Raw genomic sequence first — 14,271 nt, 5'->3', positions numbered from 1 at the left:
GCTTTATGCGTTAAGTATGTAGTAAACTACATCACGGTATTTTACTTGCTCATATTATTGATATTAATAATCAATATCAATACATTTAATCTATTTCCGTATCTAGTGATCACTCTTTGTTTTGTCAACAGAGACGAATATGCTTAGCTGAGAAAAACTTATAAGACTGAAACATGTCTGTTGTTTTTTCCAGCTGCTTTTAGACCAGATACAATCTAATCTGCTTCTTTAGACTGGCCATGCTGGGGCACTGCCTTGAAGAGTTTTTAGTTGAAGGAATTGAACCTTGAATGTATTCTTTTTGAAGTTTGCTTTTTATTCTGTTGTCTGTTTTGCTGAACTAAGCTATAGGGTTGTAAACAAACCTACACCGGTTGTCAAGTAGTGGTAGGGGAGAAACACACACACACACGCATACATACGATAGGCTTCTTTCAGTTTCCGTCTACCAAATCCACTCACAAGGCTTTGGTTGGCTCGAAGCTATAGTAGAAGTCACTTGCCCAAGATGCCACACAATGGGGCTGAACCTGGAACCATGTGGTTTGTAAGCAAGCTTCTTACCACACAACCATGCCTGCACCTGCATCGCTAAAAGATTTCATTTAACTGATCTTCATTATCTTCCTTTCTTTTCTTGTTTTTTTTTTAGATTTTAAACATCACTACACGGATTTTTGTCTACAGATTGCTTGGATAATCTCCATCGATCTCAAAGTTTTTCAGTTCGATATATTACATATATCAGCCCTCCTGTGATTTGTGTTTAGCATCCAAAACACTGCCTTGGGTATATGGTTTTTTTCTTTTTCCCCCTTACCCATAGCTTGAACACAATAGTTTGAGTATGTATCAAAATGAGACAAGAAATCAACATCTTCATTTTCATCATCATTTAACGTCCATTATCCATGCTGGCATGGGTTGGACTGTTTGACCAGAGCTGGTAAGCTGAGGGCTGTGCCAGACTCCAGTCTGATTTGGCATGGTTTTTATGGATGGATGCCAACCACTCTGAAAGTGTAATAGGTGCTTTTAAGTGCCACCAGCACCCTTGGTGCCTGTTGCATGATACCAGTATCCTCCACAACTTTGATTACACTTGGCTTGATAGTATATTGCTGAAGATCTCAGTCATTTGTCATTGCCTCCATGAGGCCCAAATATCAATTAAATTTACACATGCTACTGTGAATTGCTCCATGTGTACATGTGTATCAAAACCCCATTCACTATATGCAAAATATATACACATTATTCAATGTCTCCAATATTACATACAACTAGAGCCGGATGAGCCTTTAAGCAAAATAAGCACATAGTTAGGGCACCAAGGGATGTGGGAGCTCCACAGAAATGGTAAATGGTCTACTGCACAAAAGAAATAACTTTTTACTTGCTAAAATAATATTCGGGATACCTTTATCTCTTGCAAGCATAGAAGCAGATTTCGTAAGATTAATTTTGAGGATCTATTCAAAAATTTTGCAGTTAAGTAGGAGAAAACCTTTCAAATATAGATTTGAAATATAAGTGGGGCGAGTATACAAAAATAATCATTATTTTCCAGCTTTCTGTTAATTTTGTTTCACTTTGAAAGATGAAAATTTATTTTATGGTTTATTATTGTTTATATTTTGAGTTACATATATATGGGTGGCACCAAAATCTATTAAGTGCTTAGGGTCTCTATGGGCCTTAATCTGGCTCTGCATGCAACTCAGGCCAGTGTCTCTTACACTGTTACAACCTCCGCCCATGATAGATGCCCTCAATATTTACAACTCTGTGATCCTTGTCCAGTCATATAGACCCATGGTGTCAGTTTCCTGGTTTCCACGATGTGTATATTCCATCCACCTCCGACCGGATGGGACACCAGTCTGTCACAGAATTACTCATTTTTGCCAGCTGAGTGGACCGGAGCGACTTGAAATGAAGTGTTTGGCTCAAAAACACAACACGTCGCCTGGCCCAAGAATTGAAATCACAATCTTACGATCACAATTCCAACACTGTGACCACTTAGCCACACACCCCTACATATATACTACACTGTAGGAAATACTTACATGTCTGGTTATTTTATTTCTTTGTAGATAACATTGAGAAAGGTTGCTACGATGACCGAGATTTGGAACGGATTAAGACCGATGATTTTCTCTTGGAGCTCTACTGCAGACACCAGCCTAAAGCCAAAGTTGAAGAAGTTGCCTCCTTAATTCACGAGTCATTAAAATGGAGGATGGAATACCAAATAAATGGCAAGTATTGTTACTTTATAATGAAATACATTGATTTCTGTTCTATATTTAAGAGATGAGGAATTATGTACATTATTTACATTTGACGGATAATTGTCCTCATCTTGTTTGTTGTCAACGCAACGTTTGGCTGATACACCCTCCAGCCTTCATCAGGTGTCTTGGGGAAATTTCGATCCTGGGTTCTCATTCCTGAGGTATTTTTCAATGTTGTTGTTATTATTATTATTATTATTATTATTATTATTATTCTTATTATTATTATTATCATCATCATCATCATCATCATCATCATCATCATCATTATTATTATATTATTATTATTATTATTATTATTATTATTATTATTATTATTTACATTTGACGGATATTTATCCTCATTTTATTTGTTGTTAGCACAACGTTTCGGCTGATATACCCTCCAGCCTTCATCAGGTGTCTTGGGGAAGTTTCGATCCTGGGTTCTCATTCCTGAGGTATTTTTCAATGTTGTTGTTATTATTATTATTATTATTATTATTATTATTATTATTATTATTATTCAGATCACTGCTTGGAATCAAACTCGGAATTTTGGAGTTAGTAGCCCATGCTCTTGACCACCTATTTTGGTGCCACCCATATATATGTAACTCAAAATATAAACCACTGTGCCATATGCTGCGGGCATATGGTATAGTGGTTAAGAGTGTGGGCTACTAACCCCAAGATTTTGACTTCGATTCCAAGCAGTGACCTGAATAATAATAATAATAATAACAACAACAACATAAAAAGAAATAGAAAAAATATTGAATTAATCTTAGAGACTTTATTTATCCTTAAAGAATAACATTCCTGGTGATATTTGAACCTATAACAATCAGGTCTATATCTGTATTTTTAAGCCAAGTCCTTAACAGATTAATTACTGTGTCTTTTTTCGTTTCTGTTAACCTCATTTTTTCTGCTCTTATCACCTGTATGTTCGTCCTACTTCCTGATTGTAATCAGCTTTTACTCCTTACCTCTTTTCCTGACCTATTTATGATGGACTGTGGAAAGCATATGACCCAGTGGTTAGGGTATTGCACTTGTGATCGCAAGATTGTGGTTTCAGTTCCTGGACTGGGCGGTGCACTGTGTTCTTCATCAAAAGACTCCATCCCATGTTGCTCTGTAATCACTTTGACATCTAACATGTGGCACACCTGTGCACCTGTACAAGCAATGCCGATTTGATGGAAGACGTGAGATAATGTACAACACAAATGTTTGATCGATATAAACAAATAATCAGTGCAGATTATTCAACAAGGAAAAAATTGCGGAACCCTTATCTTTCGTATATAACAGGGGATATATAACCCTTATCTGTCGTATATAACAGCGAAGTCCAGCATGTCCAGGGTTGAATTCATGGTCTCGTTTTGAAGTGAATTGTCTGTTTTCGGAAGGTGTGGCAAATTGAAAGAAAAACCTTGAACTGAAACTGAAGTCTTGAGTCAAATATCTCTGTGCCACCTGGGGATTCTTCTTCTTTTTTTTATCTTTTACTTGTTTCAGTCACTGGACTGTGGCCTTGCTGGAGCACCACCTTGCAGGGTTCATCTGAACAGATCTGTTCCAGTACTTTTAATATATATATAACAAAAAATCTTCCCTAGCACACACACACACACACACACACACAACATATTGTGAAGGTGCATAGCTCAGTGGTTAGAGTGTCAGGCTTACAATCATGAGGTTGTGAGTTCAATTCCTGGACTGAGCTGTGTGTTGTGTTTTTGAGCAAAACACTTTATTTCACGTTGCTCCAGTTTCCTCAGCCGTAGGGATGAGTTGTGACATCACTGGCACCAAGCTGTATTGGCTTTTGCCTTTCCTTTGGATAAAATCGGTGGCATAGAAAGCTGGGGCTGGTATGCACAGGTGACTACTGGCCTTCCATAAACAACCTTGCCCAGACTTGCGCATCAGAGGGGAACTTTCTAGGAGTAGTCCCGCGGTCATTTGTAATAGAAGGGGATCTTTACCCTTACATATATGTATATGCATGTGTGTATGTATGTATGTATGTATGTATGTATGTATACTTGCAAATTTTTAAATGATGATGATTTTCCATCTACCAAGTTCACTCACAAGCCATTAGTTGGTCTAGCATCATGTGCTCAAGGTGCCATGCAGTGGGACTGAACTCGAAATTGCTTACTAGTAAAACTAGCTTCTTAACCACACAGCCATGTCTGCACCAACCAATATATAATTCAGCTAAAAGTACAAAGGATGGGCTTAAAAGACTGATTAACCTCCATCAGTGGAAACAGTAAAGCATCCAGTGTAATATTTTGCAACACCTTGTCCTCCTTACCTCATCATTTCTGCCTCTTCCCCTACGCTTCCTCCTCCCTTTCCTGAAAGACTCAACTCAAAACATTAAATACTTCTTTTCTTCATTATTATTATTATTATCATGTCACAATTTTGGTTTTTAGCCTCCACTAATTTAACAGAAACGTCAGGAGAATATTCTGTATTGTTATAGTTAAAACATATAAATTATTAGCGTCAATCCTTTCACCTTAAATCAGTTTAAGGGTTTGTGTTGCTGTCTAGATGCTTATCAGTAAAAACTTGAAATCCTCTTTCCTTATTTCAGCTAAGATAATACAATCTAAGACAATCTGGGGGTAATTAGAATTATGGTAAATGGTGGGGCATTCTCTAAGAAGGCACATAGTCATGGTTACAAGCTGGAGATTGGGGTCGAAAGTAGGAGGCTGGTTGGTGTCTGATAATTATCAAAGAAGGGGACCGAAGTGAGGATCTGAGTCACTTTGAAATAAGACTTGTTTAATTTTGGACAAGCTGACCTTAATGTTACCGATTGTTCATTTTGAGGACCAGTCCAGTAAGAAAATGGACAAAGGTAAATGTTTAAGTGGGCGGTGGTGGTGGCTGATTGGCACAAGGTATACTTAGACTTATTGTTTCACTCGTTTCAGTCATTAGGCTGTGTCCAGGCTGGAGCACCATCTTGGAGGGCTTTTAGTTGAGTAGTATTTATTTTTTGAAGTCTGGTACTTTGCTGAACTGCTAAGTTACTGAGCTGTAAACAAACCAGCACCAGCACCAGCACCAGTTTTCAAGTGGTAGTGGTAGTGGTGGTGGGGGGGTCAGACACAAACAATACACCCACCCACACACACACACATGATGGGATTCTTTCAGTTTCCTCTCTACCAAGTCCACTCACAAGGTTTTGGTTGGCCCAAAGCTGTAGTAGAAGACACTTGCCCAAGGTGCCATGCAGTGGAACTGAACCCAGAACCACGTGGCTGGGAAGCAAACTTCTTACCATACAGGTGTGCCTGTTCTTAGGAAATTTTAATAATGATTATCTATTGAAGTAATTTGCTCAGATGGAGTTGAAAAGCAAATAAAATGCCAAAAGGAAGAAACGGACTTTAGAAAATGAAAGGATTTTAAGTCAAGAATATACACAAGATAATGTCAACGTAAATATAGACACAGGCGCAGGAGTGGCTGTGTGGTAAGTAGCTTGCTAACCAACCACATGGTTCCAGGTTCAGTCCCACTGTGTGGCATCTTGGGCAAGTGTCTTCTGCTATAGCCCTGGGCCGACCAATGCCTTGTGAGTGGATTTGGTAGACGGAAACTGAAAGAAGCCTGTCGTATATATGTATATATATATATATATGTGTGTGTATGTCTCTGTTTGTCCCCCTAGCATTGCTTGACAACCGATGCTGGTGTGTTTACGTCCCCGTCACTTAGCGGTTCGGCAAAAGAGACCGATAGAATAAGTACTGGGCTTACAAAGAATAAGTCCTGGGGTCGATTTGCTCGACTAGAGGCGGTGCTCCAGCATGGCCGCAGTCAAATGACAGAAACAAGTAAAAGAAAAAGAAAGAAAAAAAAAACACACTCTCAACATTGGTATTTTCAGAGAATATCGACATAAGCACTGTGAACACCAGTGTTGGAGATTTGCTAGTCATTGGTCATTCTAAACCAGTCCTGGGAAAACTGCAACCTGTGGCACTTTCTGAATGGCATGGCTAATGAAAAATTATCTTTGAACTTTTTTTAGAAGTGTGGCTTGTGATGATGAGCCATGTCTCATGTGGCCTTGTGGCCTGCTTCTCAAGAAAAGTTGCCCCATGCCTGCTCTAAAGGCTCATCATCTTGAAATGATAGGCGACTGGCCTTCAAATGTGCTCCAGCTTGGTCACGAACGCATTGGTTGAAGAATTATAGTAACGGGTTATATATTGTAATTTAATTCGCTTCCATTTTGCTTTCAGATTTATCGGACGATACCTTTGATGATAAAATGTGGGAACAACGTGCAATATTTTTCCATAATACAGACAAAGATGGACACAAAGTCTGTGAGTAGATTCCATTATTTTAACAAATACTTCTGGAATTATCTGAAGTTTTATGTTAAGCAAAATGTTCAATTACTACTGGTTTTGTGCATTTCTGTTGCTGCCGTGCCATTTTTTATGATATATCTGAGTTAAGTCAGATTTATATTTAAATAATTAGGATTCTCTTGAGCTGTTTTGTCAAGATGGGGCATTGTGAAGATTGGCTGAACTAATATAGTTGGTTCCTGGTGAATACCCAAATCAGGACTGGAATGGTTTAGTGGTCACACTTCAGGAATTTGAATGTAAAACAAAGAATATTTTGGTTTGTTAGATATCATTTTGGTATTAGAATAAACGAACATCTGGATTAGTAAATATCCTCATTTCTGATTAATATTATCTAATTAGTCATTAGTCAGAATTCTTCTGAAATGTTGCAAGAAGATTTGGAAACCAAAACTACGTGGGTAACAGCATAATCCTTTCTGAGTCGAACTCTGAGTGTAGACTGGCAAAAGTTCTTCAGACCACAGAGTAGGACATGTCATGTGAATATCATTGCAATGCTAAGCGTGTGGAAGAGACTAGAGGTGTTTTAGCATAGAACATATTCAACTTTGACCAGTGAGTGGTCATTTACTGAAACTAGCATTGATGCTTTCTGCCATCTGAATTCGTTACTCATTTTAATAGATGTTGATGAAGAAATTGTACTCCACACAAAGGATTTGTTTAGACTATTCTATTGAACTGGCCCAGTGAACACATCCTTTATATATCATCATTATCATCATCATCATTTAGCGTCCGCTTTCCATGCTAGCATGGTTGGACGGTTCAACCAGAAGGCTGCACCAGGCCCAGTCTGATCTGGCAATGTTTCTATAGCTGGATGCCCTTCCTAACACCAACCACTCCGTGAGTGTAGTGGGTGCTTTTTACATGCCACCGGCACAGTTGCCAGATGGGGCTGGCAAACGGCCAGGGTCGGATGGTGCTTTTTACGTGCCACCGGCACGGGGGCCAGGCAAGGCTGGCAATGGACACGATCGGATGGTGCTTTTTATGTGCCACCGGCACGGGGGCCAGGTAAGGCTGGCAACAGCCACGATCGGATGGTGCTTTTTACGTGCCAGGCGAGACTGGCAACGGCCACGATTGGAAGGTGCTTTTTACGTGCCACCGGCACGGGGGCGAGGCGAGGCTGGCAACGACCACGATCAGATGGTGCTTTTTACGTGCAACCAGCATGGGGGCCAGGTGAGGCTGGTAACGGCCACGATCGGATGGTGCTTTTTATGTAAAAAAACAAAACAGAGCTATATTTATTTAAAGTGTTATATCAAAAAGAGATTATACTGCTGTGGACTGCTGTATCAAAGATGTATTTGTATGCATTGTTCTATCAAAAAAAGACTCTGCTTATATAAACTGTTGCACCTGAAAGCTTTTATGATTGTGTATACTGCTGTATATAAAAAGTTAACTCTTTAGGTCAGTGGTTCTCAATATTTTTAATATCTCTGGCAAATCCAAAACCTGGATTTTTTCGGGAGGGCTGCACCAATAAAAATAAAGCACAACCCAATTAAAGAGAAATTTATTATAATCATAGAAAGAAGACTTTCAAGGGTCGTCAGAAAGGATGCTTGAGGGATAAGGTTGCGAACTGCTTGTGTAGATTGTGCTATTGAAAAGAGATTTTAAAGTTGATAAATTATTTAAAATATTTAGTGAATTCATTACACAATATAGACAATTTCATAAGTTTGAAATTCTTTTCTGTCTCAACAACAAATTCCACTGGTTGATACTGTCTACCAGTGGATTAAAAGAACAAAAAAATAGAGATGTATGTAAGAGTTATCTGTAAATATCTGATAGCATTATTTTGTTGAAGTAAATTCTGTTTTGTTTGCAGTGATCACCCAAGTTAAATTGCACCGCAAAGGTGACAGTCACTATCTGCTGACGGTGAAAAAGTTCTTTGCTTGGCACATAGAAAAAGCCTTTCAAGAAAACCCTGGTGAACCACTAATGCTGTTGTTTGATATGGATGGTGCTGGGCTTGCGAATTTGGTAATTCCCTTTTGTGATTTTCTCTTTTGATTTTTTGCTACCTCAGGTAATTTCAATCGGGTTTCAGACGGCTGGCATCAGCCATTATCTCTCTTTTGTTTCAGTATGCATCTGTTAAATATCTGTTTTGTTACTAGATAATCTATTAATTATCTATTTTGTTGCTCTCTACATGTATTCAGTATCTGTTTTGTTACTGTCTCTGTGTTAAAAAGATCTGTTTTGTTGGTGTCTGCATCTGTTAAACATCTGTTTCTGTTACTGTTGACATCTGGTCAATATCTGTTTTGTTGCTTTGTGGTTTAAACTGTTAAGTATCTGTTTTGTTACTGGATAATCTGTTAATTATCTATTTTGTTGCTCTCTACATGTATTCAGTATCTGTTTTGTTACTGTCTCTGTGTTAAAAAGATCTGTTTCATTGGTGTCTACATCTGTTAAGCATCTGTTTCTGTTACTGTTGACATCTGTTCAATATCTGTTTTGTTTGATTTGTGGTTTAAACTGTTAAGTATCTGTTTTGCTGCTGTTTAGATTTGTTCAGTAACTGTTTTGTAGCTGTTTATTTCTGTTCAGTGTGTGTTTAATGCCCAAGATGGTGGCGGCAGCAGTTTGTGAGAATAAGGTGAGGGTTGCTTGATTATAAAAAGTCGAGAGAGAAAGAGTGGGGCTTGTTACCACCATATTGTTACAAACGATCCTACATGATATCTCAATATCATTTCAGGACATGGACTTCATCAGATTTTGCATAAACTGTTTCAAATCTAACTACCCATGTATTTTAGGTGAGTATTTTCTGTCTTAACGACACGGGGTTTGTTAACAGTTAACTTCGACAAAGAAATAACTTCTATCCTTGTTTTCCTTAACCTATACATGGTTAGTGATCATGTTTATTAATTCTTAAGGGTCATGGGTAATATATACCAACCACATTGTATTGTAACACAGGGGTAATTTATAATGATCAAATTGCTTGTAATATTGGAATGGTTTATAGGGGTCATACTGCTGGATTAATTTTTTAATGGATTACACTGTTGGTACAATCTTTAAGGATCATCATGTGGGATCAAACTGTATTATATTGCTGTGGTGTTTTGTAGGAATATTTTAAAGCTAAAAAGGGATCACTTTTTATTGTAGCTAATGTATTTTTTGCTAGCTTTAAAGAATCCTAATGGTAAAAGAAAGTCTGTTTTCTTTATAACTGTTTCCACCTCGTTCCCTTTAATCTAAGTTGTATTTCTTTATGTTTCTTACAGGATTAATGCTGGTATATGAAATGCCTTGGATTTTTAATGGTGAGTTACTGTGTCTGACTTCCATGTGGCTTTGTCAAATATTTGTTTTATTTTAATTTACTTGAATTACACACCGGCTGAACTGTTTGTAGTAATGCAAGCAGTTTAAGAGCCAAGGGAGATAATTCTACATAACTGATTAGCTTAGCTGAAAATATAGACCACTCCTAAAATCTTTCAACTAATGCAAGGCATTCATCATCATCATCGTCATCATCATCATCATCGTTTAACGTCCGTTTTCCATGCTGGCATGGGTAGGACGGTTTGACTGAAGACTGGCAAGCCAGAAGGCTTATCCAATCCAATCTAGCAAGGTTTCTACAGCTGGATGCCCTTCCCAACACCTTTTCTGTTTATAGGGATACTTTACCCAATTTTCTAAAGCTGTTTTCACAATTATTCTCCTACATTTGAGATTTTCTTAATGTCTAAAAATATGTGATATGTAAATATAAATATGTAAAATATAATTAAGGTGTTGAGGTGGCTGAATTGTTAGCACACCAGGCGAAATGCTTCACAGTATTTCGTCCATTCATACATTCAGTATTTCGTCCATTCATACATTCAAATTCTGCTGAGGCCGACTTTGCCTTTTATCCTTTCGGAGTTGATAAAATAAGTACCAGTTGAGCACTGGGGTCAATGTAATAACTACTCCTGGATAAGAGTATACTAATCCTGGGTAAGAGTATAAAAAAAAAATTACACCCCTCTGCCGAGCCATTATGAGCCAGTGTGGCTGAGTAAGCTCATCGAACCAGTATAATCTGAAACTCAAGTTCATGGCCCCCTCATCAGACTGCAGTTGGTGGAAAGAATATGCTGAGGCCTTCATCCTGCAGTTGACTGAACATAGGCAATCCAATCCAATCCAATGTGTGTGTGTATATATACAAAAATTGGTTTTCCTTGTACTGAATTTATTTTAAGTATATATATATATATAATATATATATATATATATATATATATATATACAGTAGCAAGCTAAAAAAGAGAACAATTAATATTTTTTTAAATGTTGGAAAAGCTTGTGAATGTACAAATTCGTAATTGGTTTCGTAAATACAGTTAAACTGTTAGCTAAATTATGGGGGAAAACCTAATATTTTACTATGGTCTTAATAAAAGTTAATAACACATACATTAGTTTTGTCCAAATGTCTCATGTGCAAAATAAGAGAATGATTAGATTCCTTCAGAAATTTCTGGAAATTTCAAACATTGTAGTAGGTTCAGATGGTAGAGAGTATGTCAGGCGCTTCAGAGGAGATCGGCTAAAATCCAAAGGCTGAAGAAGTCTGCCAAGTTTGGAGGAGGAAGTTGTCATGGTGTGGGTAATGATTTCTTCTGAAGGAGTTGGCCCTCTAGTGCAGATTAAAGGGATTATTAATGCTAATATCTATTTGAATTTGGTTAGACAGCCTGTGATCCCATCATTACAAGCATTTCTGAATCAGCTGTGCATTTTCATGCAAGATTATGCCCCTTGTCATACTGCAAAACGTGTCACTGGATTCTTTAGTGAACAAAATATCCAAGCAATGAAGTGGCCAGCACAAAGTCCAGACTTGAACCCAATTGAAAACCTTTGGAAGATACTTGGAGACAAAGTACCACAAAGGGCACCAACTACTTACTACGATGAATTTATGGGAGATATTAGAAGAGGAATGGAAGAAAGTAACACCTGACTTGTGTAGGAAACTTGTTATGTCTTGTGGCAATTGATGTGCAGAGGTGATCTCCAACCAAGGTCTACCAACATCACACTAATTGTATTAAGTTCCTATTTACATTTCTTTCATTCATTTTTATGGTTTTGAGTCAATTGAAGCATTTTTTGGTTTCAATTTTCTCTTATTTTGCATGTGAGACATTTGGATGAAACTAGTGTTAGTGTTATTAACTTTTATTAAGACCGTTGTACAAACTTAGATTTTTCACAGAATTTAGCTGATGGTTAACCGTATTTATGAAACCAATTGCGAATTTGTGTGTTTACTAGCTTTTCCGAAATTTAAAAAAGTATTGATCTTCCCTTTTTTTGTTTGCTACTGTTTACACATACATATGGAAGGTTTATTTTCTGTTGTTGAAGCTGTCGTGTAACAGTAAGGTGGCTAGGCCTTCCAGATCCATGTTATGATTTGGAAAAGCACATGAGGGTGTGCTTAGGAGGGGTGTAATGTTACTTCAGTTGGGATTTTGTTGGGCCTTAGAAATGTTATGATTTTACTTAGCTTCCAAATTCTAGGAATTGACAGTGTTCGTATCAGTAGCTTTAGATATTGGTGAGTGTAGTAATTCTTCAGGCCTTAAGTATTTCAGGTATATTTTTGTGATTTTGTCTGGTTTTGAAGCTTTTGAGTTTTTAGATCCCCTTATTACTCTTTTACTTGTTTCAGTCATTTGACTGCGGCCATGCTGGAGCACTGCCTTTAGTTGAGCAAATCGACCCCAGGACTTATTCTTTGTAAGCCCAGTACTTATTCTATCGGTCTCTTTTGCCGAACCGCTAAGTGATGGGGACGTAAACACACCAGCATCGGTTGTCAAGCAATGCTAGGGGGACAAACACAGACACACAAACATATATATATACATACATATATACGACGGGCTTCTTTCAGTTTCCGTCTACCAAATCCACTCACAAGGCTTTGGTTGGCCCGAGGCTATAGTTGAAGACACTTGCCCAAGATGCCACGCAGTGGGACTGAACCCGGAACCATGTGGTTGGTAAGTAAGCTACTTACCACACAGCCACTCCTGCGCCTATTATTGCTTATTTATATATATATTTTTTGGTGGGGGTGCAGATTCTGGTGGAAGAAAGGGTTCAAAATAATGGTTTTTGTATGAATTTTTTTTTTGTGATAGATTTTTCAAGAAAGGCTTTAAAAACCAGACTTTGCTGGTGCTGGTGAAAGTACCCAGTCCACTCTGTAAAATGGTTGGCATTATGAAGGGCATCCTACAGTAAAAACCATGCTGAACAGTCCTCACCATGCAGGTGCCACATGAAAAGCACCCAGTCCACTCTGTGAAGGGGTTGATGTTAGGAAGAGCATTCAGCTGTGAAAACCATGCCAGACAGACCTTGCCAGTGTTGTGCCACATAACAGGCACCCAGCCCCTCTCTGTGAAGTGGTCAGCATTAAGAAGGGCATCCAATCATGAAAACCATGCAAAAACAGATAGCAGAGCCCAGTGCAGTCCTCTGGCTTGCCAGCTCCTGTCAAACCATCTAACCCATGACAGCATGGCAGGCAGATGTTAAAGGGTGATAATGATCTGATAAAAGAGCTTTCTGTATTTTACAGCGTGGGTGTGTGCTGCATTGCTGTTGATGCTGCTGCTAATCATTCTGTATATTATTTCACAGTTATACTCTATGGCTTATGTTTCATACGTGTTTCTCAGTTTTCTGGTTTCCTGTTGTTTATTTCCTTTGTTACTTCCTTGTTTAGTTGTTCAATGCAGAGTTTCACGCCTGCAGCAAATTACCATGGGTCACCCTGACTTGTGATCGGAGGCATTCCAGCCATGACTGTCTTGTTTTTTTCTTTGCTTTTTCAGGACATAGTGTACATAGCAGCATATTGTCTCCTGTGTCCCTAAGACTTCAAGGTGTGCTTTATTGTTCTGTCATCAGACTGTGGCCATGCTGGGGCACCACCCTGAAGGGTTTTAGTCAAACAGATCAGCTCCTTTACTTAATTTTTTCCTTTCTAAGTCTGGTACTTATTCTGATTGTCTCTTTTGCTGATCCAGTAGGTTATGGGGAATGTAAATAAACCAACACTGGTTGTCAAGCATCAATAGGTGAGAACAAACTCTGACACAAAAGCACACACGTATACATATCATCACCATAATCATAATTATACATATATATTTTAAAATTAATCAAAGGGCATACGATGTATGTCTACCTGCTGGAAATAACAGTCAAAGCTCTTATTTAAATCGCCAAAGGAGTTTTGACTGTTATTTCCAGCAGGTAGACATACTTCGTATGCCCTTTGATTAATTTTAATCCTTCAGCTATTTAATGCTTTTGTGGGTATTATAGATTATATCGTTTCAGTATTGATTGAATAACTAAATAGCAATTTGTCTCTAAATTCTATATATATGAATATATTATATATATATATATATATATATATATATATATATATATATATAATATATATATATATAATCATCATCATCATCATCATT

General features: G+C 37.9%; 1 protein-coding gene across 4 annotated transcripts in view; it reads left to right on the top strand.

Annotated features, from left to right (window-relative positions):
• Window positions 1-14,271, top strand: part of LOC115218465 (motile sperm domain-containing protein 2) — a 109,061-nt gene that overhangs the window by 60,601 nt on the left and 34,189 nt on the right. For all 4 annotated transcript variants that reach the window (XM_036508464.1, XM_029788297.2, XM_029788295.2 and 1 more), the window contains exons 3-7: window positions 2,100-2,264; window positions 6,578-6,664; window positions 8,571-8,728; window positions 9,456-9,516; window positions 9,997-10,035. In XM_036508464.1, coding sequence (XP_036364357.1) covers window positions 2,100-2,264; window positions 6,578-6,664; window positions 8,571-8,728; window positions 9,456-9,516; window positions 9,997-10,035 — 510 coding nt within the window. The remainder of the gene's footprint in view (window positions 1-2,099; window positions 2,265-6,577; window positions 6,665-8,570; window positions 8,729-9,455; window positions 9,517-9,996; window positions 10,036-14,271) is intronic.

Source organism: Octopus sinensis, linkage group LG13 (genome assembly GCF_006345805.1).
Source record: "Octopus sinensis linkage group LG13, ASM634580v1, whole genome shotgun sequence".
Lineage (NCBI taxonomy): Eukaryota > Metazoa > Mollusca > Cephalopoda > Octopoda > Octopodidae > Octopus > Octopus sinensis.
This window is presented reverse-complemented; position numbering and strand designations above follow the sequence as displayed.